Genomic DNA, 24,580 nt, shown 5'->3' with positions numbered 1-24,580 from the left:
TGTCCCTCGAAGACGACCAATCAGAGCACAGGTGCCACCTGGATTCTACCAGTCAGTTATTTGATGCATCAAAGGAAAAATAAGGATGGATATGTAAAATAGAGGTAGTTGTGTGAAAAAAAGGTAAAAGTACATGCTGATACTTCCATTAACATGATTTTTATAGCTAAAAAATGAAAAAAAAAAGTTTAGGGGAGCTATAATGTGCTCAGTCCTTAAGGAGCCCGATGCTTCTACTTTGAGATGCCGTTTGAATTTACATGATAGCACAATTGGTTGCGGTGTTAGTGTAATGGATAGGGATAAAATCAAACTTATGGTGCATCAAGAGAGCTTGGTAACAGATGAACTCAAATTCAAAGTCCTTATTAAGTATAGGAATTCATTCAAGTTTAATTTTGTGGATGGGGCTACTACTCGCTCCTAAAACGATATTGAGACATTGTATTTCTCGATTCTTCCTCGATTCTTTTGACATCACAAGGACAAACACTGCCTCAGACTCTTTGTAACCATGGTTAATAGTTATGTTTTTGTAATAATGTTGAGGCTTTGTATCCCAGATTGAACTAAAAAGATCTATTTCCCAATGAACCGAATTATAAAGACGAAATAGCAGAGTTTGTACATCCAATTGCCGTAATGAAATCGCAGGAATGGGCCATTAAGTGATTTTCCCACAGCAGACTTTTTGATTAGTCTGAACCAAATGACAAAAACATCCTCAATTCACAATAAAACCTTCCAAACTCACAGTACTTTTTAATAGTCTACTTGTGTTGTTTCTGGCTTCTGGCCTGAAGGCTCCATCTGTCCAGCCCCATCACTTTGGGGTTAACCTTTTTCACATGGCCCTGCTGCTAAAGGCCAACTGTGCACTAATCTAATCTATGCTAACTGTGAAATACAATTAGGGTCATATGAAATGCATTTATCAGGAAAAGTCATGTTGATTTGAAAGACTGGTTTGAAATTAATAAAAGAATAGAATGATAAAAAGGGGTGCAGAGGCTGTCCGAAAGTCCACCCTAGTCCCTAACCCCTCATTCGCTACACTACCTGCAAACTATACAGTGCACTCATTACATTACAGTTAGACTCTGGTGTCTAGGTGAAAAAACTCTGATAAAACTTGATTTCTGTCATAAATACTGATCAGATTGGACTGCCACACAAGTATTTACAGGCTAATAATAACAACCGTACATGTTTTAATCAAACTGGACCTCACGTACACAGACTCGATTTTAAAACATTTTGCCTGAGGTGTGGAAATTATTGCTTTTTTTACGAGCTCGAGCAAGGGTAAGCAAATAAAGCTAGCAACTTTACACAGCAAATGTTTTAGTCATAATCAGGGGTCAACAGCGCGCTTTTATCCGCTTTCATTCAGCCGTGTTGTGTCCAGTTAAAAACCTGTCCCTGTCCGCTGTCATTTTTTCCCCAACCCTTGCAGTGCATTGTGGTCTATATTGAGCGGTCTAATGACAACTGCTGCACAACATTTTTCAAGCTGCATTGTGGGACATTTTGAGTGCATGACTTTTTCACTCCTTGGTTATTCGGAAACCACTAAAAATGGTGTGAGGGAAGGGAATAGGGTGGACGTTTGGACACAGCCCTAGTCATATGATTGTTAAATATCTCCAATTTCTTTTAATAATATATAACGTCTTCACTCCTATAACGGTTTGTCCAGTTGACAGATTTAACTTTTGCTTTTACTAACTCTAGGTATGTTTGGCATGAGATAACATTCTAACATGGCTTAAAGCTACACAAGAGTCAGTTTAGCTTAATATAGGACGTTTAAGTCCAAGTAACATTTTGTTTCATTCATCTGTTTCATTTTAGTTCTGTTACCTTCAACACTAAACGTCTATCTGCAAATACCACATGATATGAACCATGCTGCTCATTTTTCATTTGAATCCAATCCCCACTAGTGGCAGCAGAAGGTGCCAGACATTCGAAATTCAATGTTTTTTATAAGGTCATGTTTAATCCATCCTCTTTAAAGCCCCAGTATGTAACTTTTTAGCCAAAAACTAAATAATAATGCATGCTTTTTGCTTTTTTATGTTTTACTACCCTGACAAACTTTAAGTATTAGTCTGTCTACATCTCCAAAGCTCAAAATGCTCTGTTGCACCTCGTGATGTCATGAAGGGCTGAAATTATCAAAATGATTCTGGTGACGATGTATGGAGTTTAAAAACACAGTGGAGCACTTCCTGTATTAGCACATAACATCACAAGTTTTGTTTTTTTTTTTTAAGAACACAGCCTAAATATGCAGGATTTGTGTGTTAAACGTGTGAATGAAATAAAACACAACTCCAGGTAGGTTTGTGTCATGATCCGCACCGTCTGTTCCATATTTTACCTCCTGTCCTGCTCCTTCCCTCCCTCACCTGGAGCTGGGCTGAGCTCCTGGCTCCTCCTGCGCGCACCTGCAGCTTATTAGCGCAATCACCACCACCTGCCATGTATAAGAGGAGCCAGGACCAGACACTCAGTGCGAGATCATCTGCGTATCACACCCTGTTTTGTGCCGGATCGTATGTGCATCTACACCCAGCTTGGTGGACCGTCTCAGATCTAGCGCTCCCGGCTCAGCTCCGACCCGACCCTGCTTCCACCCTGCTTCCCAGCCCTGGTACTGTCTTGTTTCGTCTCTGCACTCCATGACCCCGGACCCTGGTTTGTACTCTGCGCCCTGCCCTGGTGCTGCCCGCATCGTCATCTCCGCTACGCTCCACGTTCCGCTCCTGGCCCGTGCCTCACCTCCTGCTCACCGCCGGATCTACCCTCGAACTGTACTATTTGTCATTTCTATAATAAATACTGTAAATATTCCCCGAGTCTGCACTCTTTGGTCCGCTACACCCACCGTTACGACAGTTTGTGATGAGGAAACAACATTATAACATCAGAAAATGTAACGTAATATAGGCCCTTAAAAAAAAGAACAATACAAAAGGACAAGGCCTGATACGTGAGACTGTGTGTGTGTGTGGGTGTGTGTGTGTGTGTGTGTGGGGGTGTGTGTGTGTGTGTGTGTGTGCACTACTATGCAATGTAATCTGGTATGAGGCCTTAATCTGGTATGGGAATGTATCGATCTCTATGGGGAAATCCATCCACTGCAATTGCTTCCATTATTCAACCCTGCAACCCTGTGAGAAGGAGTGAGTAGAGAGCTAGTATCTTCATCATGGATATGGATTATAAAGCTGAGCAGATAGGAACATATGAGAAATCAGACTAAGCCAATCCTGGAAAAAGCTAAAAGGCAATGAGGTTAACAAGAGTATAAATGTGAGTAATAAGCACGGACTGTATAAAGAAGTGGACTAAGGGAGTGTGACGTCACCCATCGCGTTCGACTCCAGCTAAATGAAGCTTGTCAAGGGCAGCGGTTACAGGGGCGAGTATCATAGCAACCAAAGAGCCAATCCAGAACGAAGCTGGTGAAGATAATTCTCCTTCCCCCTTAGTAGCACTTAGTAACAATGTCAATCAAACCTGTTGCTAATATAGATAGAATACACACAAAAGAGCTAAATAAAAACTCCATCATCACGTAGAACAGGTTAATACGAACATTTTATGACCTAAATGATGAAGTTCACTGCTGCAGTTACAGAGAAAGGGGTGACAATTTTTCAATGTAAAGTGAATTGGAGGTGAACGTGCACCCATGCTCACTTTCTCTTTGGAACACAGGAGCTAGCAGGTTAGCTATGTCCATTTATATATGCAGTCTGTGGTAAAAACATTTGAAAGTAAATTGAAGGTGCACTACGTAACTTTTCTGATCAAGGGTCCATTGTCTGTTTGGTTTAATGTGATAGTGTGGAACAATTTAGGTAAAGCTATAGCATCTCCACGGTGACAAACTCCATGGCATGATTTTCAAGGTGATACAAGTAAAGTAATGTACTTAAATAAATGCAAGATGTATACATTTAATAACTATTTGGTCTAATATTCCACAGAAAGTCATGACATCTCCATGGAAACAAACAGATGACAGAATCTCCACCAGAAAACTAACATAAAATTGTTTTATAATGTTGCTCTCTGAAGTCTGAGTCCACACTGACCAGATTTTCTTATCTAGTTTGTACAGCTTTGGTTGTTCATTTAATACAGATTTGTTTTTTGGGAGATATTTTTTATTTAAATTAAAAAGTTGCATTATGGGGCTTTTCTACTTGTCTCCATGGAGGTGTTATTGTTTGCATGGAATGTTTCACAGTATACCAGCAAACATCTCTACGTGGCATTTTCTTTTTCATTTTGAGGTTATTTTTATTGCTCAAAAATACAGTGAAAAACATGTAGTACTTCCGTGGATGAGTTCACCTCTCCATGGATCTGACCTGTAACCTGGCCTGGTAGAGTAACATGCTCATTTACAGGGAGATAAAGGAATGTAAAGCCACCAGAAAACTAACCTAAAAATAGTTTGTAATGTTTCTCTCTGAAATCTGTCTCCAAAATGACTGAATTTTCTTATCTGCTTTATCCAGCCTTGAAAACCAAAATAAAATGCTTGAAATTGGTTGTCGATTTCATACAATTTTAGATGTTGAAAGAATCGTTCAAAAAGTACCATTCAAAACTAAGGGTGTTCATTCTGTACTTGAAGACATATTGTGCTGTTAAATTGTTATAATCTATGACACCGGTGGATCGTTATGTTGTATTTTAGATATTTTAAATTGCAATGTTGATCTAAAACAATTTCATAAAAGAAACAAGTCTGGGTTGGAAAATTGCGGGGCCCAATGGGAGCCAACTTCCTGTGTAAACATCATCACAACAAAGTACTCCTCTGCAGGATCAAAATTTGCACATCACACTAGTGAGGAGCAGATTATTTATTTATTTATTTATTTATTTGTGTTTGTTAAAATGCCTTTGCAACACTGCCAAATCCACCAAATGTGCATCACCGATTAAGAAAATAAAATTGTAGAACAGAGTTTTCTTTTACTGTCTCACATAAAGGTATTATTTTTTGAAAGAAGAGTCATCTATAACAAATTCTCACCTTGTATTGCTTGACTGATTGACGCTCCCCGCACAATGATCCGTACCATGCCCCGACACATTCTCCGTACTGTTAACCACAGTGTGCCCCGTGTGGACAGGTAATGTCATTGCAGCGCTGGGACTCCGGGCTGGACTCGGGACACTCTGGACTGTGGAGGGAGTCTCTGGTGTGCTGGCGGTCTCGGGAGCAGGCTGGGTGCTGTTGACCCACCTGGTTTGGTCCACGATGGTGCGAGCGTGAGGCAGCTTTCCCACGTCCCTCACCCTGACCAGCAGCTGCAGGCCGGTCTTCAGGATGTGCACCGCCTCGTCGTGGGAGATGGTCACGAAGCTCTGCCCGTTCACTTCCAAGATCTGGTCGCCCACCTGCGAGATATACACTGAAGGTCAATTTATTTCATACTCTACGAGAAGAATTCATTTCTAACTTTCAGAGAGCCTTAAGCAAAACTTGGCTTGCAGACCCTCTTTGATTTGTTCATGAGAGCCTAAATATTATAGGCTCACCATCTCTTTATCATAATGTGAATAGGACCTGTACACTACCCTGAAAACCTTCACTTTAGTTTCACTTCATGACCACATTATTTGGTTTCAGTAAATGTAGGAAAACTTCAAATAAATGTGTAAATAATAAGCAGGCGATTAAACATATTAATATGTGTACAGTATGCACGCAAATGTACAAATATATGAACGCGACTCATTGATATGCACAAAGACGTGAGGGTATTTGCGACTCATTCACGGGTCATTTACTTGTCGAGCAAAGGCAAAGGAAACTTCTCTCATTATCTGCAGACTGAAGATGCTCAATTACATCCAGTGTGTAGGAAGATCTGGCTCAGGGGTCTCGAAATTTACTTGAAAGAATAAACGCAAGACGCAACCTTCACAGACATGAAAACATATTGGGATTTATAAACCCTCTGTATTCATTCCTTGATGCACTGTCCTCTCATACTGTGCAGCACAAACCTTTCACCATGAAATAACAATGCAAAGTGCAATGCAAAGATTTATCTAAACATGAGCCGATAATGAGCGGGTTTGATTGACATACAGGGAAAAGGGCCTCAGGAGGAGAAAGCCAGTGCCAATGAGCTCCCGTGTACGTGCACAAGTGTGCACATGCACATCTTTTTCTCCTGATAATCATATAAATAGTGTATGTTTCCCATTGTGACTAAATACTCAATTAGATTCTGTGTCTTTTTCTGGTCAAAATGAACAATTTCAAACATGACTTCCTCAAACTCTCTCCCCTCACAGCTCGTCGCTGCTCTCCTCACCTCTGAGCTGTGTCTGTAAACACTGCATACTGCTCCAGACTTTGGGTGGAGGTGCACAATGTTTCACATTAATGTTGTTTAAAAAAATAAAAAATAAAAATACCAACTCTGACGTGAGGAGCTGCATACGCACATTTCTGGCTTTCAATATTGAAGGTGCCCTCTTTTCTGTCTCCATGGAGATGTATTGTCTTGCCTGGAATGTTTCACAGTAAGGCACTTGTGATATACACTCACCTAAAGGATTATTAGGAACACCTGTTCAATTTCTCCTTAATGCAATTATCTAATCAACCAATCACATGGCAGTTGCTTCAATGCATTTAGGGGTGTGGTCCTGGTCAAGACAATCTCCTGAACTCCAAACTGAATGTCAGAATGGGAAAGAAAGGTGATTTAAGCAATTTTGAGCGTGCCATGGTTGTTGGTGCCAGACGGGCCGGTCCGAGTATTTCACAATCTGCTCAGTTACTGGGATTTTCACGCACAACCATTTCTAGGGTTTACAAAGAATGGTGTGAAAAGGGAAAAACATCCAGTATGCGGCAGTCCTGTGGGCGAAAATGCCTTGTTGATGCCAGAGGTCAGAGGAGAATGGGCCGAGTGGTTGAAGCTGATAGAAGAGCAACATTGACTGAAATAACCACTCGTTACAACTGAGGAATGCAGCAAAGCATTTGTGAAGCCACAACACGCACAACCTTGAGGCGGATGGGCTACAACAGCAGAAGACCCCACCGGGTACCACTCATCTCCACTACAAATAGGAAAAAGAGGCTACAATTTCACCAAATTTGGACAGTTGAAGTTCAAGTTTGTTGTTAAACCCAGCAATTCACAACATAACAAGTCTGGTGTAGAGACATTCATTTATCAGTTCTATTCATGTCTGCAGAGTGCTACAAAATGTTTAACAGTTAGAAAACAAATATGAAAGGAAAGAGTGTAAAATAAAACATTGTCCTCTTGATAATTTGGATGCAAATTATACCAACCATGAAGTCATTATCCATCTCAAAACCACGAAAACATCGACATTTGCTCTGAATGAGACTCTGCATAGCCTGTACAACTGAGCCCCATTATTGAACCAATGAAGAAAAAAAGGTGCCGTTAACATTCTTAGAGCTGCACTACCATTAAACAAGAGTAGGTGGTCTCTTACGGCTCCAACCTGGAGGGGCCCCTGATCGGAAGGGGCCTCCATTTCCCCAGGGCCACTTTTGGCTGAGGCCTCAGATCCATTTGATATTCAATTCATCTTTATTCTGGACTCATGGTCCATTTTTAAAAACAGACAAGGACAGTGACAAAACAAACAGAAAGAACCAGACCTCATATTCTCTCAGTATTACATTTAATGGGAGTAGTTTACTTTTATACAAGAAAACACCATCAAAATAGTGTCTGATTGTCAAATCCATTCTCATCTATCAAAGAACATTGGAATGGACTAGTCCACAGGCACGAGGGGGAGGGGCCCTGTTGCAGCTGTAGTAGTTTCAAAGATGTTTACAAAATAGAGAGACATAGAACTATTCCAATTGGGCTAATTCTCGGTCTGTGGAGAGGCTGATGTCTGTGTGGTGAGGTGGGCAAAAGCATCACTCTTGACTGTATTTTTCTAGCTTTATTTTTCACTTAAGAAACAGCTACCCATCAAAAAGTCTGTTCAAAGAATCAGTGTTCTGATTCCGCTATTAAACATAATGAGTGAATGTATTGAATGTGTATTGATTCTCTCCATATTAACTGTGTCTATTATTTCATTGTTTGTGCATATTCATTGTCCGTACCTACAGAATAACCAGACTAGGAGGCAAGGAGACAAGATGCCAAACCTTTCCCACTGTAAAAAATATGTCTAGACTGAAAGTATCACTTATCCACTTAATATAATTTATTTGTGGTTCAAGCTCTGTTGTCGTAACCAGCAAGACGGAGGGACCAAAACTGCGCGACTCACGAAAGTTTTAACAGTGTCTTTATTCACAGGAATGTGTACATAGAAATCAAAGTTCATAGATCCACAAGCGGGCGGGGAGATACACGAGTGCAGGACGAGGATAACACGAGACCATACCGGGGGAGAAGTGCAGGTGCAGGGGGTCTGGAGCTGGTTCTCGGGCGGAGGTCTGGGGAAGAGTCAAAATTCCAATGAGACAAGAAGTTTACAAAAATATCAAGGTACTAAGCCAGGGAGCAATATTCACGTGAAACACGCGGACGTTCTGGCCCCGAGTGTCTGGTCCTCACTCCTCTTATCCACAGCAGGTGGTGTTGATTGCGTAGATGGGCTGCAGGTGTGCGCAGGAGGAGCAGGACTCCGCCCAGCTCTGGAGACAGGCAGGTGAGGGAGGGGGGAACACAGCACGGGAGGACAGCAAACAGGGATCACGACATCTGTACAAACTGGGAAACAAAAACTGGCCCAAAGTTCACTGTCTTCCCTGCCAGCAAAAAAAATTCACAATAACATCAGAAAGTGGTGTTATTCAACTTCAAAGATATGATTGATGTCGGCTGAAAAGTCTTATACCAGAAGATTAATATTTCAAATTTGTGGAGGTTGAACATTTGTGGACCATGTAGCCTAACAAACATTCTTTAAATCTAACATCAGAACAATAATCTGGACCACAACAGTATGACAGTGAAGGAATAGTTTTATTTCATCAGGCATCACAAATCCTGCAGATATTAGTGAACTTGGAGCTAGAAATTATATATCAGTGTTACCCATTGCCAAATATAATAAACAGAGGCTAAACAACACCCATTTATCTGCGCTATCTACAAATGTCAAAATCAATGTTTTTATTTTGTTGTCCTAATAAAATGAATGGGATAGAACTCTAAACACGTCACTCCTTTTTAGCTTTTATGGCACAGGGACAGTTTCAGCAAACAGTAACCACCTTTTACAGTAATCCTAATAGCTCCATTGTTTTATTTTAAATGAGAACATGAACTTGCATATCTTTCTTCTTCCCTAAATCAGGCCCAGGGGCAGCACTAAACATAGATAGTGTAAAAGCCTAGTTTCCTGAAGCCTAAATAATGTAATCCCATTGTATAAAAGACCCCCGCTGAGCTTTCCCATTATGTCTTTGTTGTAGTTTTATGGCAATTACCCTTTATATAAATCTGGCTTTGGGGCATAGTTAGGTCACTTAGATGCCACGGTTTAAAAAGGGTTTATGATAAATACTGTTATGTTCTTAAGTAAAAGGAAAAAAAAGATCAAAAACACCACAGCATCAGAACCAACAGCTTCCTCAGTCTCCTCCTCCATTTCCATTATCTTTGTATGGGAAAAACTGAATATATGGGTTAAAAAATGGAGACTTAGTTACTCAAAGGTGTAACGGGTCACTTGCATCTTTGCCTTGAATATTCCAGTTCCAAAATAACTTGAAAAACATGCAGTCTTATTGTGAGCACAGTACCCTTTCCACAGATCTGACCCGTAACTCAGCCTGGTGGCGTGGCTTCCCGACTCCAAGGAGATAGATCATTTTAATGCCACACTGTTAGAAAATTCCAGGCAAAGTAATAAAATCTCTACCAGACATTTCACATAGTGCACCTTTGAATTTGACCTCAATTTATTTTTACATTAATGTCCCTTCAAGACTGTATTGTAGTATTTTTCATAATTGAATTGATATAACACATCTGTACATGATATTAGACCATTAGCATTATCTCCTCAGAAATACGTTCTGTTCTTACTGTCTTAAAAATGTGAAAACACAACTAGTTCATCTTAAACAGTTTGTAGTGGTCCAGCAGAGTTTGCAATGATGGTAAAGCTAACAACAACTAGCATGCTGAGCCACACTTCCTGATCGGACAATAAAAAGCTTTAGATGCAGACAGTACACAGAAGATATATTGTGAAATCAAGAGCTGATTATACAACACATCTGTGCTGGGGCAAGACACATTTTGCTCAAATACATGGGAAAACAGGTATCTTTAATTTCACATTCATAAGTGCCAAAACTAAGAAATGTACCCAAATGCAGTAGCGTGTCGATTACTCTACTACATCGTTCTTTGGTGCTTTTGTAAAAGGACGATGGTTTACAGATTGGATCAGTGTGATAGGCTAAACCAAACAAAATGGTGGATGATGAAATGTAGAATTTTGCACAAAAACACACAACATCATCTGAATGTGCAGTTCTCATACCCCACCATATCAGTCAATATAAACACCATAAGCACACATGTCAACATAGCACATTCGCTCCACAATATCTCCACACACCAGTCATAAATAAGGCAGAGGCTTTACGTGAGCATCTGCAAACAATCTAAGGGACATAGCTGTATTCATATGTCTTTGTCTGAGGATCTGCTATGCATCACAATGGCCGTCTACACTGATCTGATCTTCTGATCTTCAAAAATCTGATGTGAGCCCATGGTGACTCCAAGTGGTGCTGAACAGTGTGCCAGCTCAAAGCATCCTCCGCAGTAGAACCTTCACTGAACTCTTTTCCAATTGGAACCCGATAAGATAGACTGTATAAAAAAATGGACTGGTGCGTTCACACCGGGGCGTCAGAGCGGTGCATCTTGAGCATTAATGTGCTGGACGCTCTGTTTGCGCATCCAAAGCGTCAACCAATCAGAGACTACACTGCAGTCATATAACAACGCCATTATCTGGAATATATACACACACACGTATATATATATATAAACATACATATATATGTATACACACACACACGCCATGCCTCATGTGAAAGCTCAGCTCAGAAGGTTAAGACTGCACAGGGATAGTGAATTTATTCATAGAAGGATGCCTAGAGACAACACACCATAGACTATTTTCATATTTTTGCATATACCTCATTTTATTAACATCAAAGTCAAACCAATACTAAAAAGTTACAAAGTTATTCTTAGAGGACCGGCCAGATGAGTCCACTTCCTCATGTTAAGAAGCAAATTAGCATTTTTTATAAGTGCGGAGTGTTCCGTGTTCACCTTGATCCAGCGAGGAGGAGAGGAGTCTGTCTGCATATCTGCAGTAAATCACTAGGTTTTCTGCAGGACAAATAGTGAGTTATATGCTGAAAATCAACCAGTCTGCAGACCAAGGTTAGAGGAAGAAAGACTGGGTTTAAAAAGACAGCATCCTCCAACCCTGGACTTTAATTGAAATGGGGAAAGGCTAAAATGCTATTAATATGGAGATGTTATGCTTTGGTTGATGAATACAGAGGCATAACGGAAATTGTAACTAATTAAAATGATCAGTTTGAATATTTGTGGATTTTCTTTGCAGTATTTACATTTTATAAAAAAATTAAGTATGTTATATGTCTTGTGATTGTTTTGTATTATTATTGGTACCAGGCTGACACAAATGGTTACATTTCACCTTACACTGAACTACTCAAATGGGTATTTTACTTAATTTCTTCATAAAAATAATAATAGCATTATGTTATACAAATCAACAATCTGAAATTAAAATTGCTTCAAAAAGTAGTTTTTATGAAGAAAACATCCTGTTGCTCTTAAAATAGGATTTTTTTTGTTCACTTGATAAGAAAAATACTTAATTACACTATTGTAAGTGCAATATGATTGATCAGGGTTTTTTTTATTTTTAAAAAAAACTTCTTTTTAATCTTATTTTAATATTTAAGATTATTGTCTTTCCAGTGTGTTGAAAAAATAAATAAATAAATATATATATATATATATATATATATATATATATATATATATATATATATATATATATATATATATATATATATATATATATATATATATATAAATTCTTGTCGTTATAAGTAAAAGTAAAATAAACACATGTCCAAAATAGTTTAACATAATGTATTTTTATAATCCCACATACAGTAAAGTGAACTCCGCTGTACGCCTCACACAGGGGCTCTTGAGTCTCTACAGTCAATGGCTGGTGTCCTGGTTTGGACTCTTTACCTTTTTTGCCTCTGTACCTGCTGTTACTAAAAGCTCCAAAAGTAATTTTGCAGCGAGGAAATTTGTTAAAGCACTAATGACAGTAACATTAAATGGCAAAAATGAATAGTGCATTTCAATTTGCATATGGTTTATGAATGGGAAATTTGTTGAAAACTGCCAGGCAGTGGTTTAGCAAATTCAATATGGCCGACACATGCAGTGATGTTAAGGTAGATATTGCAGACTTAAAATGTATTTGGAAATCTGTTTAACTGGAATGGTATGTAAAATGTACACATATCCATGTATTTATTATTATTAGTCATGGGCACATCACAACCCCTAGTAAATTTTAACTGTATACGAACACATTATTCTAAAAACAAAACTAAAAAGCAGCGAGGTGGACCAGCAGAACATGTCAATAACAAAAACAGATGCATTTTTAAGCTTGAAATGACTTATAAGGTGCACGACATAAGGTCTGCCAGGGATGTTATTCCTTTGCTAGGAATATTCCACAGAATAGCCTTAAACTTATCCATCTCCATGGAGACAAGCAAGTGACACTACAAGACTTTGACTGGTTCATGTTTTTGCCGTCCTGTATTATTTTGCAGTTGAGAAAATTCCTGTTCTCACTTAGCCCCCTTTCCTGGCCCACTTCTTTGTATTCAGTTGTGATTATTTCAAAACGAAAGTAAAAAATGCTCAGTAGCCAATTATAAATATAAAACATATAAGTGAAACTCCGCTGCACGCTACGGTGAAATTGCACTGAAAGTCAATGGGCCCATTTCTATAACTGAGACATTTTAGATCAATATTGCAGTTTACAATGAACCAGCTATAAAATGGTGATCTACTAAGAACCAGGACAAAAGCATAATAACAAGCATAAAAGCACATCTTCTTAAAAAAAAAAAAAAATTACAACTTCAGAAAAACCTTGCACGTTTCTTCACAATTGCATTACGACTATCACATTCATTCTTTTGTACTGACACAGTACAACACTGCCTCCTGCTCCTCTTTCTCACGCACACACACACGCACAAACACACACACAGAAATTATATAATCGTGAACATGTGCTGCATATTTATTTGTAACACGGAGAACTAAAGCTTCATAGTACACAACAGAAACACAAGGTCAGAGCTTAGTCAGACAGACAGACTTAGACACTTATACACTTGTAACTGTATTCACTCGGTGCATTATGTAACTACTGCAAGTATCTCAACGCTCTGTGGGTATAGGATACTGTTTGCAAAGGTAGAAAATGTAGTCGATTGTATGAAAAGATATAGGCTATATTTTGCATCCATGTTGGCAGAGTGGTTAGCCTTACTAGATAAATGATGTTGATCTTGACTCTAAATAGCCTCATAATGAATAAATGGTTTCGATCCATTAAAAATAGATAGTGCATCACATTGTGGGGAGTAAAATCAGGTTCCCATGGCATAAATCCTTTAATAGTAGATCAACTGTATAATTTAAAGTTTAGATATGGCTTGAAATAGGTTAAGGTTAGTGTTTAATTTACAGTTCGGCAAGTAGTAATGGAGTAAATCGGCAAGAAGCATGGAGATTCAATGTGTGTCTGTGTGTGTGTGTGTGTGTGTGTATTTGTCCCAATATGCAAGCACTGCCCAAAGCTACTAATTCAATCAAAATATGTTTATCCATCCTATATTCATACACGTACAAGACAGTGAAGTGTGCTGCCCAAGGACACAACAAGCATTCTGTACATGTGCTTGCATTGTGAAAGTTTTTGAATTCTATTTTGAGAGTTTTAAAAAGCAAGACAAAAAACAAAATCCTACTATATATATATTTTTTAAATGTACACAAAACAACATCTGGTCATCGCTGCTGTTTGCAGATGATGTTGTCCTGATGGTTTCATCAAGCCAGGACCTGCAGCAGGCACTGGGGCAGTTTGCAGTCGAATGTGAAGTGGCTGGGATGAGAATCAGCTCGTCCAAATTCGAGGCCATGGTTCTTGTCCGGAAAAAGATGACTTGCCCTCTTGTTCACGAGTGAGGGAAGAATGGAGCGTGAGATTAACAGATGGATTGGTGCAATGTCTGCAGTGATGCGGTCACTGTATCAGTCTGTTGTGGCAAAAAAAGAAGCTCAGTCGAAAGGTAAAGCTCTCGATTTACCGGTCAATCTACGTTCCTACTCTCACCTATGGACATGAGCTTTGGGTAATGCCTGAAAAGACAAGATACAAGCGGCCAAAATGGGTTTCCTCTGCAGGGTGGCTGGGTGCTCCCTTAGTGATAGGATGGAGCTCAGAGTAGAGCCGCTGCTCCTCCACGTTGAGAGGAGACAGCAGAGGTGGCTTGGGCATCTGTTCAGGATGCCTCCTGGACGCCTCCCTAGGGAGGTGTTCCAGGTATGTCCCACCGGGAGGAGGCCCTGGAGATGACTCAGGACACGCTCGAGGAACTATGTCTGGGAATGCCTTGGGGTCCCATTGGAGGAGCTGGAGGACGTGTCTGGGGTGGGGGAAGTCTGGGAGTCTCTGCTTAAACTGCTGCCCCAGTGACCTGGCCCCGGATAAGTGGAAGAAAATGTATATGGATAGATGGTTGGACAAAACAACATTAAACCGGATGTACCAGTTGTCAGGTTTATTTGGCAACCACAGGAGTTTGGGAAACCCTCTGCTAATGTATTCTATCCATCAGTATCTGGTGTTTTGAATCGCACACAGGAATAAGCACAGGACTTTATAGTGTATGCAGAGAGCACCTCCACTCCTTTTACTGCTGCACTGTAAAAACAAACATGATTGACACTCTCTCCCCTCTCTCTTTCTCCATTTTACTCACCTCTTACATATCTTTCTATCTTTTTCAATCTCTTTCCATATTCTGCCCTCTGTGCATGTCCTCTCATGTCTGTCTCTTTTTCTGTCTCCATCATTCTCTTCCTCTTTCTGTCAATCCCTTGCTCTCTTTTAGTCATCTCTCCCTACTTTTCATCTTTCTCTTCACTCCATCCCCATGTGTCTTTGTCACCCCTCTCCCTTCCCCTACATCCCTCCCTTTCTGTCATATTCTCCCGCCTGTCTCCTCCTCTCTCCCTTCCTCTCTCCTTCTCCCTCTCATACCCTCTCTTTCCTATTTCCCTCCTCCCCCCTTTCCTACACTATCTCCCTCTCTCTCGTTCCTCTCCCCCTCTCTCCCTTCCTCTCTCTTTGTTATCTCCATCTCTCTAATCCCCCTCTCCCCTGTCTCTAGCTCTCTCTTTTCCCTCCCTCTCTCCTCTCTCAGCCTGTCCCTTCCCCTCTTTCTCTTTCTATGCTTTCTCTCCCTTCACTCTTCCCCTCCTCCCTCCCTCTTTCTAACCAGTCTCCCTGTTATCTCCCCCTAATGCCCCCTTCTCTCTTTCTCCACCTATCCCCCATTCCTACACTATCTCCCTCTCTCTCTCTCTTCCCTTTCCTTCTCTCTACCCACACCCCTTCTCTCCCTTCACCTCTCTATGTTATCCTTCCCTCTCTACATCTCTATAAACCCCCTCTTCCCTGTCTCTCCCTCTCACTATTGCTCTCCTCCCTCCCTGTGCCTCCTCCTCTTTCTCTCTCTCCCTCCACTCTTTCCTTCTCTCCCCCTCTCCTCCTTTCCTCTCTTTCTCTCTAGACTAAAATCCTGGCATGTCCCTGCAGAGTCAGTTCAAATGGGAGTCTATGGTGCGGAGCAGAGAAGATAAAACGTCATTTACATATTTTATCACAATATTCCAGTGGCAGCAGCAGACTTTTGTGTATGGACTTTATCAGAGTGTCTGCTAAATCTAATCTGGGAGTCGGCAAAACATCAGATTTTTTTTGAAAGCTGGAACACTTTGAAGAGAAATTAGCTAAAATTCTGTACAATTCAATATGTTAAATGTCTTAATACGCGACTGTGTTTATATGAGAGTAACACTACGCTACTTTTGTTGTTTGTGATTCTTGTAAAATGGACTTTGAAATTGTGACTCTCCTAGATCTTTGGTTAATTCTGAGACCCGTTTGTTTTATGTAATCGTAACTTTTGGTAATTTTGTTTTGTTAGCTGTGTTTAATTTACACATTGAAACCTACTCTGTTAAGAGCATCTTTTTGTTAGTTTTTACTTTAACATTCCTTTTAAATAAATTATAATTTTAGTTTTTACCATTTTCCATCTTGTTTTGTTATTGTTGTTGTCTTCCCCTTTCCCTAGCTGAGCTGGGTCGTAACAGTCAGGTCCGTGGAGAGGCAATCCTGCTCACACTTAGATGTTTACTTCAAGATTGTTTGCCTCTCCTGAGCTTGTTTTGAAAAAAAAAAAATGTTACCGGGTCACATTATAACAAAGCAAAATATATATGACTTTGGGACAAGGATGGTCTCTGCCACATTTGTCAGTGTTGAATGATGATTTCCATTAAGCAGAGACAAAGCTTTAAGTATTATCTACAAGTTTATTTGATTTTTGTTACCAGTAGAGGGCAGACTATCAGACTGAAGTAACGTAGACAGCATCTAGTGGTGATATGTGAGAATACAACTGGTCCGGGTCTCGCAATCTAATTACATATGGTAGCTTTAAAGGTACAGCATGTAACCTTCTGGAGGTGGCACGTCACCTAGATGTTCATTGATATACAAAGTTAAAACCATACTTTGGAACATTATATTATTATAGCCAAAGGTTTGTGGAGATGAAAGCCTGCGTAAAGTAAGGACGTGTCTTTCTTTTTTTCTTTTTTTTTTTTTTTGCAATAAACTCAAACTAAATGAAAAAAACAACAACAACAACAAAAACCTCAACAACAACATAACACATGATTTTTTGTATTAGTTGTATACTGTGGCTTTGTGGCTTTTGACTCTAACGTTGATTGCAATTATGGCAAAAGTCAATATTTATAGCTGAGCTTCACTCAACATGTGGGGAAATACAAGGCTACAAAGACCAGACTAATGACTGAGTTCCACTTCACAGACATAATGTATTGATTTGTGATGCCAGCGAGAGCCAATTCGCCAATAACCCTGTGTCAACACAAGTCTGAGCCAGAACAAATACCATTTAATTGTTCTTTCTTCAATATCCAATTTAAAGGTAACTTCGGGTGGAGGGCTCTGCCAACAGTTGTCACCATGGAAATGTGATTGCTTTGCTTGGAATGGTCCACAGTATGTTGTTAAAATGATCTATGTCCATGGAGACAAGAGCTCAAGTTAGATAACAGATCTGTGGAAAGGCGAGCTCACTCAAAATAAGAATGCAGGTATATTTAAGCGACATAAAACACATCAAATTAACCTGAGATAGATGTGTTTAACACCATACTGTGTAACATTCACGGAAAGCAATAGCATCTCCATGGATACAAGCAGAAAAATTACATAATGCACCTTTAACTTCCACCTTATTGCCAAAGCAGAAGAAATAGTGGTGTACTCTCCTGTAAATAAAATGTCTTATTATACAAACAAATCCAAACTCATGATGGAAAAAAATAAAAACACAAAACACAATTTCCCATAATGCATTTTAAACCTCAGTTCTCTATCCCTTTGTGCACCTTGGCAGAGAAATACAATTGCATTTTCTAGATTGGAGCGCTTTTCATTCAGCTTTCATGACTAAACCTTCCATTATACTAAAACAATATGAACCCCTAATGAAACACCGCGGCTGGCATCGCACTGCGCACAGCCCTACCATTTCCAGTCTGGCACGGCTCAGATTAAGCAGTTTTTCATTGATCTTTTTTTGATGGAGTGTTAAGAGGGGTCCGGGTGCCGTGCTTGGCCTGAGGTGAGCGGGGTTTGTCCTTTTACACGGAGAGGACAAACTATTTTTGTAACGCTAGCAAGAGCCAAGCTAATGGGACATCTGCTACGCTGTGTACCAGTCTGACTGTTGATATGATGTCCAGGGTCAAACTCAAGCACAAAAAACTTGTCACGGTTTGAAGCACTTCATGCCAATTAGTCTGTGGACAATTTAGCGTAAGAGATTTACAATTGCCGGTAAAATATTTAACACTAGAATAGCACTCAAACCTAACATCTTAATTATTCACTGCAATGAGTTTATGAGTATTTTTCACAGCTTTCAGAGAGCAGAGTGGAATTTTGCCGTCACAGTAATGTTAACAACAACTAGCATGCTAACAGTGCACCAGCGTTACTCCCTGACAAAAAGAAAACACAAAACAAAAACGTTATAACTGAATATGGACATCACACAGTGTCTCATTTTGACCCTATAGGACCTGCTTTTACCATATCCAATCAAAACAAACTTATTTATAAACCGATTTTCATACAAAGTGCTTTACATTACAAAAGCAATCCCTCATGCCCTTCACATGAAAAGCACTTATAATCCTTCTCGCTCTGCAGACGGCTGGTCCGTGCCGAGCAAGCAGCAGTAAACTCTCAAAATCACCGACACATGAGCTCCAGTTACCAGACAGACTTAACATCACCTTGCTACGTCATTGGGGATTCCATACGGGGGTCGCTTCCTGGGTCACGGTCTAGCTCTGTACCTCGTTCTCGTAAACTTAATAAATAAAGCTGTTCCTTCATTAGATCTGTTGTGCGGATCTTTGTCATCAATTCCAAATCTCACGCACACCAAACCTCCGACATCAACACATCAACAGCACAGCCACAGGCCCTCCCCACACTATTCACCTCACAATTCACCCAGACAACTGCTATACGGGGTGACTCAATTGTAAGAAATGTCTGCTTTTTAATGCTACTATGTGCTGTTCTTCTGCTGCAACCGTTAGGCGCATTCCAGAAAATCTCCCTGAGTTACTGAATTCTTTCCCTGACTCAACTGGGAGCATTATTTTGCATGTAGGGACAAATGATGTAAGGCATGGCCAATCTGAGTTTCGTTAAAAAAAAAGACAGTTTGATCTCTAAAATATGTGGGAAATCAATATACATCAAAGACCACCTTCTGACTTTAGGAGGAGCTGAATGATTTAGTGGGGAAACTCTCCTATACGATTGGCTACAAGATATATCCTGTCCATATGGCATCCACTTTATAGACCACTTTAACTTATTTTGGGACCGCGCCTCCTTTTTACAGGAATGATGGCTTATATCCAAGCAGGCTGTTGAAAGCTTGCTGCTACTCTCCAGCATGCCGTGCAGAGAATCAAACATAAATGACTGACTACACCCAACCAGCCAGCTCCTCCGCTCGACTTGTACTGCCTGGAAGTCTCCCTATATCACCCTGTAACTACTTCAAATTCTGCTTACCCATTTCACTGTGTAAATCAGAATCTATTAAGTGTAATATTGAAGTACGCTTTTATCAAGATTGGAGGTCTAAACCCCAGTAACCCTCCCCTTGAAACTCAAACCCACACAAAGCAGCTCTATTAAAATCATCAGTACTATATCCTCATAAGTACCAATTGGCACATTCAAACGCTCTGATCTCTTTAATGTTTTATCCGGTGTGATAGGTTATTGATTTTAGAGGATTTTAATGTCCACATATTCTGCCCCTCTAAACCTTTGGTCAAAGAGTTGTTATCTCTTGTTGAGTTCTGCAGTCTATTACAATTTGTCTTTAGCTGCCTCACCAACAGGGTCATACGTTGAACTTGTTTATCTCATCCGTCCTTCCTATCACTGTTGTAGACATTGTTGATTGTGGGGTATCTAACCATTTTTTAAATCACATTCGAGTCCGTCCTCCCACAACGCGTCGCCATCACAGCTCAGTAGGAGAGCTGAGCGCAAGTAGAAGACAGATCAATTAAAGATGTCACATGATATCAGTTAGCAAGCAGTTTCAAAGGTGTTTCCCCAACAAAACTGACTCTATTAGGCAACAGATTCCACCTCCTGATGCCTATTCAATGTGCTCACAAAATACTGACACTTGTTTCTCTGAATTTAATCTAATTACATGTATCCAACTAAAGGAATTGGTCTCTCAGCTCAAACCTACTAACTGTCTCTGACCACATACCAACTCGGCTTTTAAAGGATGTTTTAATGTTGTCTGCCCCATTACTTTATTTCAGTGACATTTTTGACACGGCAGAGCATGAAATTCTCGAAAAAAGACTCCATGTTGTTAAAAGGGATTGCTTATTTAAGTGGGAGAACCTTTTCTGTTAAAACAGGTACCTTTGTGTCAGCCTCTGCCTCCATCATATGTGGCTCCCCTCAAGGCTCAGTTGTAGGTCCTCTTTTATTTTTACTGTACGTGCATTCCCTGAGTTTGATTATGGAAAAGTACAATATCCAGTACCATTTGATGTCCAGTAACTTTTTACAACTGAATGACAAAAAGACTGAGGTGATTATTTTTGGGCAGAATATTGTCGTCTTAAGTGGAGTCCTGATTCTCCTTCTGCAAATTTGCACAGTTCAGTTAAAAACTTCAGTGTTCTCCTCGATTCTGATTTTAATTTGGTTTAAAGGAAGGTATTGCCAACTTCAAGCCACTGCAAACTTAAAATCAATTATCTCCAAAAAATCTAAAATTGTAACCCATGATTTTATTACAAGCAGACTGGATTTTAGCAATTCTCTCTATTTTGGACTGCCACAGTTCTCATTAAATAGGCTTCAGACGGTTCAAAATGCAGCTGCAAGGTTGTTAACTAAAAAAGAGAGAGCATATTACTCCAGTCTTAGCACAGCGTCACTGGCTCCCGATAAAGTACAGGATTGATTTTAAACTTCTACTCTTTGTTTTTAAAGCACTTCATGGCTCTGCCCCAGCATACAAAACAGATCTGCTAACTCCCCACGCTGCCTCCCATTCCCTCAGGTCAAACAGTCAGCACCTCCTCTCTGTCCCCACGCTCGCCTCAGGGCTTTCTCTTCACATTAGGACCTGTCCCACACTTGGTCTTTTTAAAGGTCTCCTAAAAACCCACTTTGTAATATGGCTTTTAACTCTGACCACATGAATGGAACTGATTTATTTATGTGTGTAAACTGTATAATGTCTGGCTTTGTATGTGTCTGTTGTTGATATTTATTGTGATCTGTTAAGCACTTTAAACGTGCTGTATAAATAAATCGGCTTGGCTCAATGAATTTGCTTCAAATGCCATTTAAAAGAAGTAAATGTGTATAAAGTTTATAATAGAGCAGATGGTAACTTATTCCAGAGGGTAGGCCCTTTGTACTTTCTTTGATTGGTCGATGTTCTGCAGAAGGGAGATAAGTGTTATTGCAGTGTCTTGTTAAAAAAGTGAGAACATCTGAAGAATACATAAAAACTTGTCTTAAGCATTGAGCAAATGCCCATTCTTATACACCAAGAGACAAATACAGTCCATGTTAACACTGAATATGGTCAACATTATTATATTTTCTGAACGAAGGAGCAGACAAAGACAATCAGTCGAAAGAATTCATAATTCTAACAAACTTTTTGTGATTTTGATGCATATATCAAGATTTTAAAATCTATATCTATAAGATGTAGTAAAGTTCACAGATCAACTTAACACTTTTAACAAATAATTACAAACAGTATTTATCTGACATAAAAATGTTGATGCTGTGTAAACATGTAGCTTCGTATTTAGCATAACTTTCTCCTATTCCCATTTGAGCTTACGGGTTTAAAAAGTCACATCTGAGGCACTGAGGACCACGAGGGAATACTGCATGGGCACATGGAGGAGAGCTTAAAAACAATATTGGTGCAGATTTTTTCGCTATCTGAAAAAAATCCCTTGATACCCCAGTATTGACAAGACTAAACACTGGCTTATATTCCAAAAAACACTTACGGAATTCTTACTGAAGAACATGATTCGGAAATGTAACAATTTATTTCACCAATATCCGAAAAATAATAGTGCCTCAATAACCTGATATCATTTTCAATCCATTGGCAGTCACATTTTTCAAACATAAAATCTATCAAAGCACTTTAAATTTTCATCTCCAAAGGTTATGCGTTTTGCCCACAACTTAAAAGCTTTTTGACAGTCCCTGAATAATGACTGTTCCTTTCCTCTCTGTTACTCAGTGAGTCCTTAAAGTGCTGTGTAAGGCGATGGCACCCAGCATTGGCAAAAGTGAATATTATGGGATGCCAGCTCCTCTGATCCTCATCCCGAACACCAGGAGCGCCAAATCATCAATTCCTTTTGTGAAACTGAAATTGAGCTTTTAAATGTAGAATGCCGCACCAGGAAAGCGAGTTCAGGATTTTGGAAAAAGCAAATTGAATGGGTTTAAAATTGAGATTGATTTTATTTTGTTAGATTTCACACTTTGTACAAATCGATAAGTTCTTTCAGATTTGGCAGCAGTTGCTTAGGAGGCTCCAGGATGTTGACAGCAGTTTATTGGAATGAAATAAATTCTTACTTCTATCTTGTAGCAAACAATAGCTCTTATTTTTCTTAACTATTTTGTCAATGGGTCATCAACATAAGATATTTGGAAAAGGACCTAACATGTTTTTCAATGTATTTTCTGAAAGGTCAGCACGGTATTGCTCCAAAGGGGCTATACACTTTTTTCATTCAATTAAGTCAAATTTGTCTACCTCCAGTACAGATGTATTAAAGCAGAAGTAAGTAACATCTGAACTTATTTACTGTCTTTCAAACGCTCTCTGGTGGTTAGAACAGTGATTTGTGGGTGTTTGAAGGGTCCCCCTGTCCTGAGTGAAAAAAACAGACATGCAACTACTGCTTAAGTTACTTAGTTCTGATTTAGAGCAGATCTATTATGCAAAATGGACTTTTCAGAGCTTTTCATGATATTATAGTTGTTTCCCCTTCTCATTTACACTCTTGCTTCTTGAAATTGTTTTTGGAGTGATTTGTGATTTGTTTTTGGAGTGATCTTTAATTGCTTATTCTCAAGACGCCATATTGCTGCTCAGTCCCCGTTTTCACTGCCACCAGCATATGGCCACTGCTCTCTATTTACTCCGTTCGATTTTAGTTTCTTCATCAGTGATTCAGGATTCAGCAGCGTTGTGTAGTCATTTTGGTACAAATTTTAAAAATAAACAAATCAGCTACTCGCTAGTGTGTGAATATTCAGATTCAAAATGTGCAGATAATAACATAATGATCCACGGGTGTCATAGATTATAACTACAGAGCAGACACAAACACAATACGTCTTCTTTAAGCCTGGTGTCCACTGTGTGATTTTTCTCTTCTTAAGATTTTTTTTTTTACACGGCACATGCACATTTTGCAATGGTGCAAATTTATAGCTATTTGTATGGGTAAATATCAGGCACTAGGCTCTGTGCGGTGAAGTCACTGAAGTTGTACTAGTTAGCTAAGGCTGACGCCACATGCCAGCCATGTTTTTGCATTTGTAAAAGTTAGGAAACAAAAGGGAAATGGGGAGAGATGATCATGTTCATAACTGAGCTCATAGAGGAGGGATCACTCTGTGAGCAAAGACTCCAAAAAAATCAGGTACTGCTCATATCATGGCTCGTCTTTGGTTGTACAATGGTTCATCAAGTTTAATCTTTGTCGCTGTCTCACTGTGACACCTACAACCCATAATTTTGAGCTATGACACAAGATTTTCCCCACGGTCCAAAATCTTTTGTCACAGACCGTCAACAATGTGCAGTGAACATTCGGCTTTAGGGTCAAAATGATACCACTGTGTGCTCCCTGCAGCTAATTATAAAGTGTTTTTATTGTCCGCAACCCAGGAAGTAAGGCTGGTGCGCTGTTAGCATGCTAGCTGTTATTAGTGAAACTCTGCTCAGGCCTCTGAAAGTTGTAAAAAGTGCTTATAAAGTCATTGCAATAATTGTGAATAATCAGGATGCTCGGTATGCATTAGGAAAGTGAGGAATAACTTTGGACCACTGCAAACTGTTTCTAATGAACTAGTTTTGTTTTTCACATCAGTCTAAACACACTGTGTCAAAGAGCATTCCTCTAGTGCGCTCTTCTACAAGGACCACTTAAGGCCGCCATGTCCCCGTAAGCACTTCAGTGTAGCCGTTCTGCTTTTAAGTAGCTCCACTGGCTCCAGATGGAACAGATGGAGAGAAAAATAAAACAATGCATCATTATTGCTGGGTTTCAGATGACATCACTACATTCTATAGGCCAATAATATTTAACATTTGATACATAAAGAGGCAGCTAAAACTAATATTAAAATGCAGATTTTTAATTGTAAAACAGCAACATCTTGGATCTAGTCACTAAAACATACATAAAAGCCAAAAGTAAAATATGTCAACTGGACAAAACATTAT

General features: G+C 39.6%; 1 protein-coding gene across 1 annotated transcript in view; it reads right to left on the bottom strand.

The window, feature by feature from the left end:
• Positions 1 to 24,580, bottom strand: part of LOC117376193 (whirlin-like) — a 172,285-nt gene that overhangs the window by 55,423 nt on the left and 92,282 nt on the right. The window contains exon 4 of the mRNA XM_055224247.1: positions 5,174 to 5,430. Coding sequence (XP_055080222.1) covers positions 5,174 to 5,430 — 257 coding nt within the window. The remainder of the gene's footprint in view (positions 1 to 5,173; positions 5,431 to 24,580) is intronic.

The sequence above is a fragment of the Periophthalmus magnuspinnatus genome, chromosome 9, assembly GCF_009829125.3.
Source record: "Periophthalmus magnuspinnatus isolate fPerMag1 chromosome 9, fPerMag1.2.pri, whole genome shotgun sequence".
Classification (NCBI taxonomy): Eukaryota; Metazoa; Chordata; class Actinopteri; order Gobiiformes; family Gobiidae; genus Periophthalmus; species Periophthalmus magnuspinnatus.
This window is presented reverse-complemented; position numbering and strand designations above follow the sequence as displayed.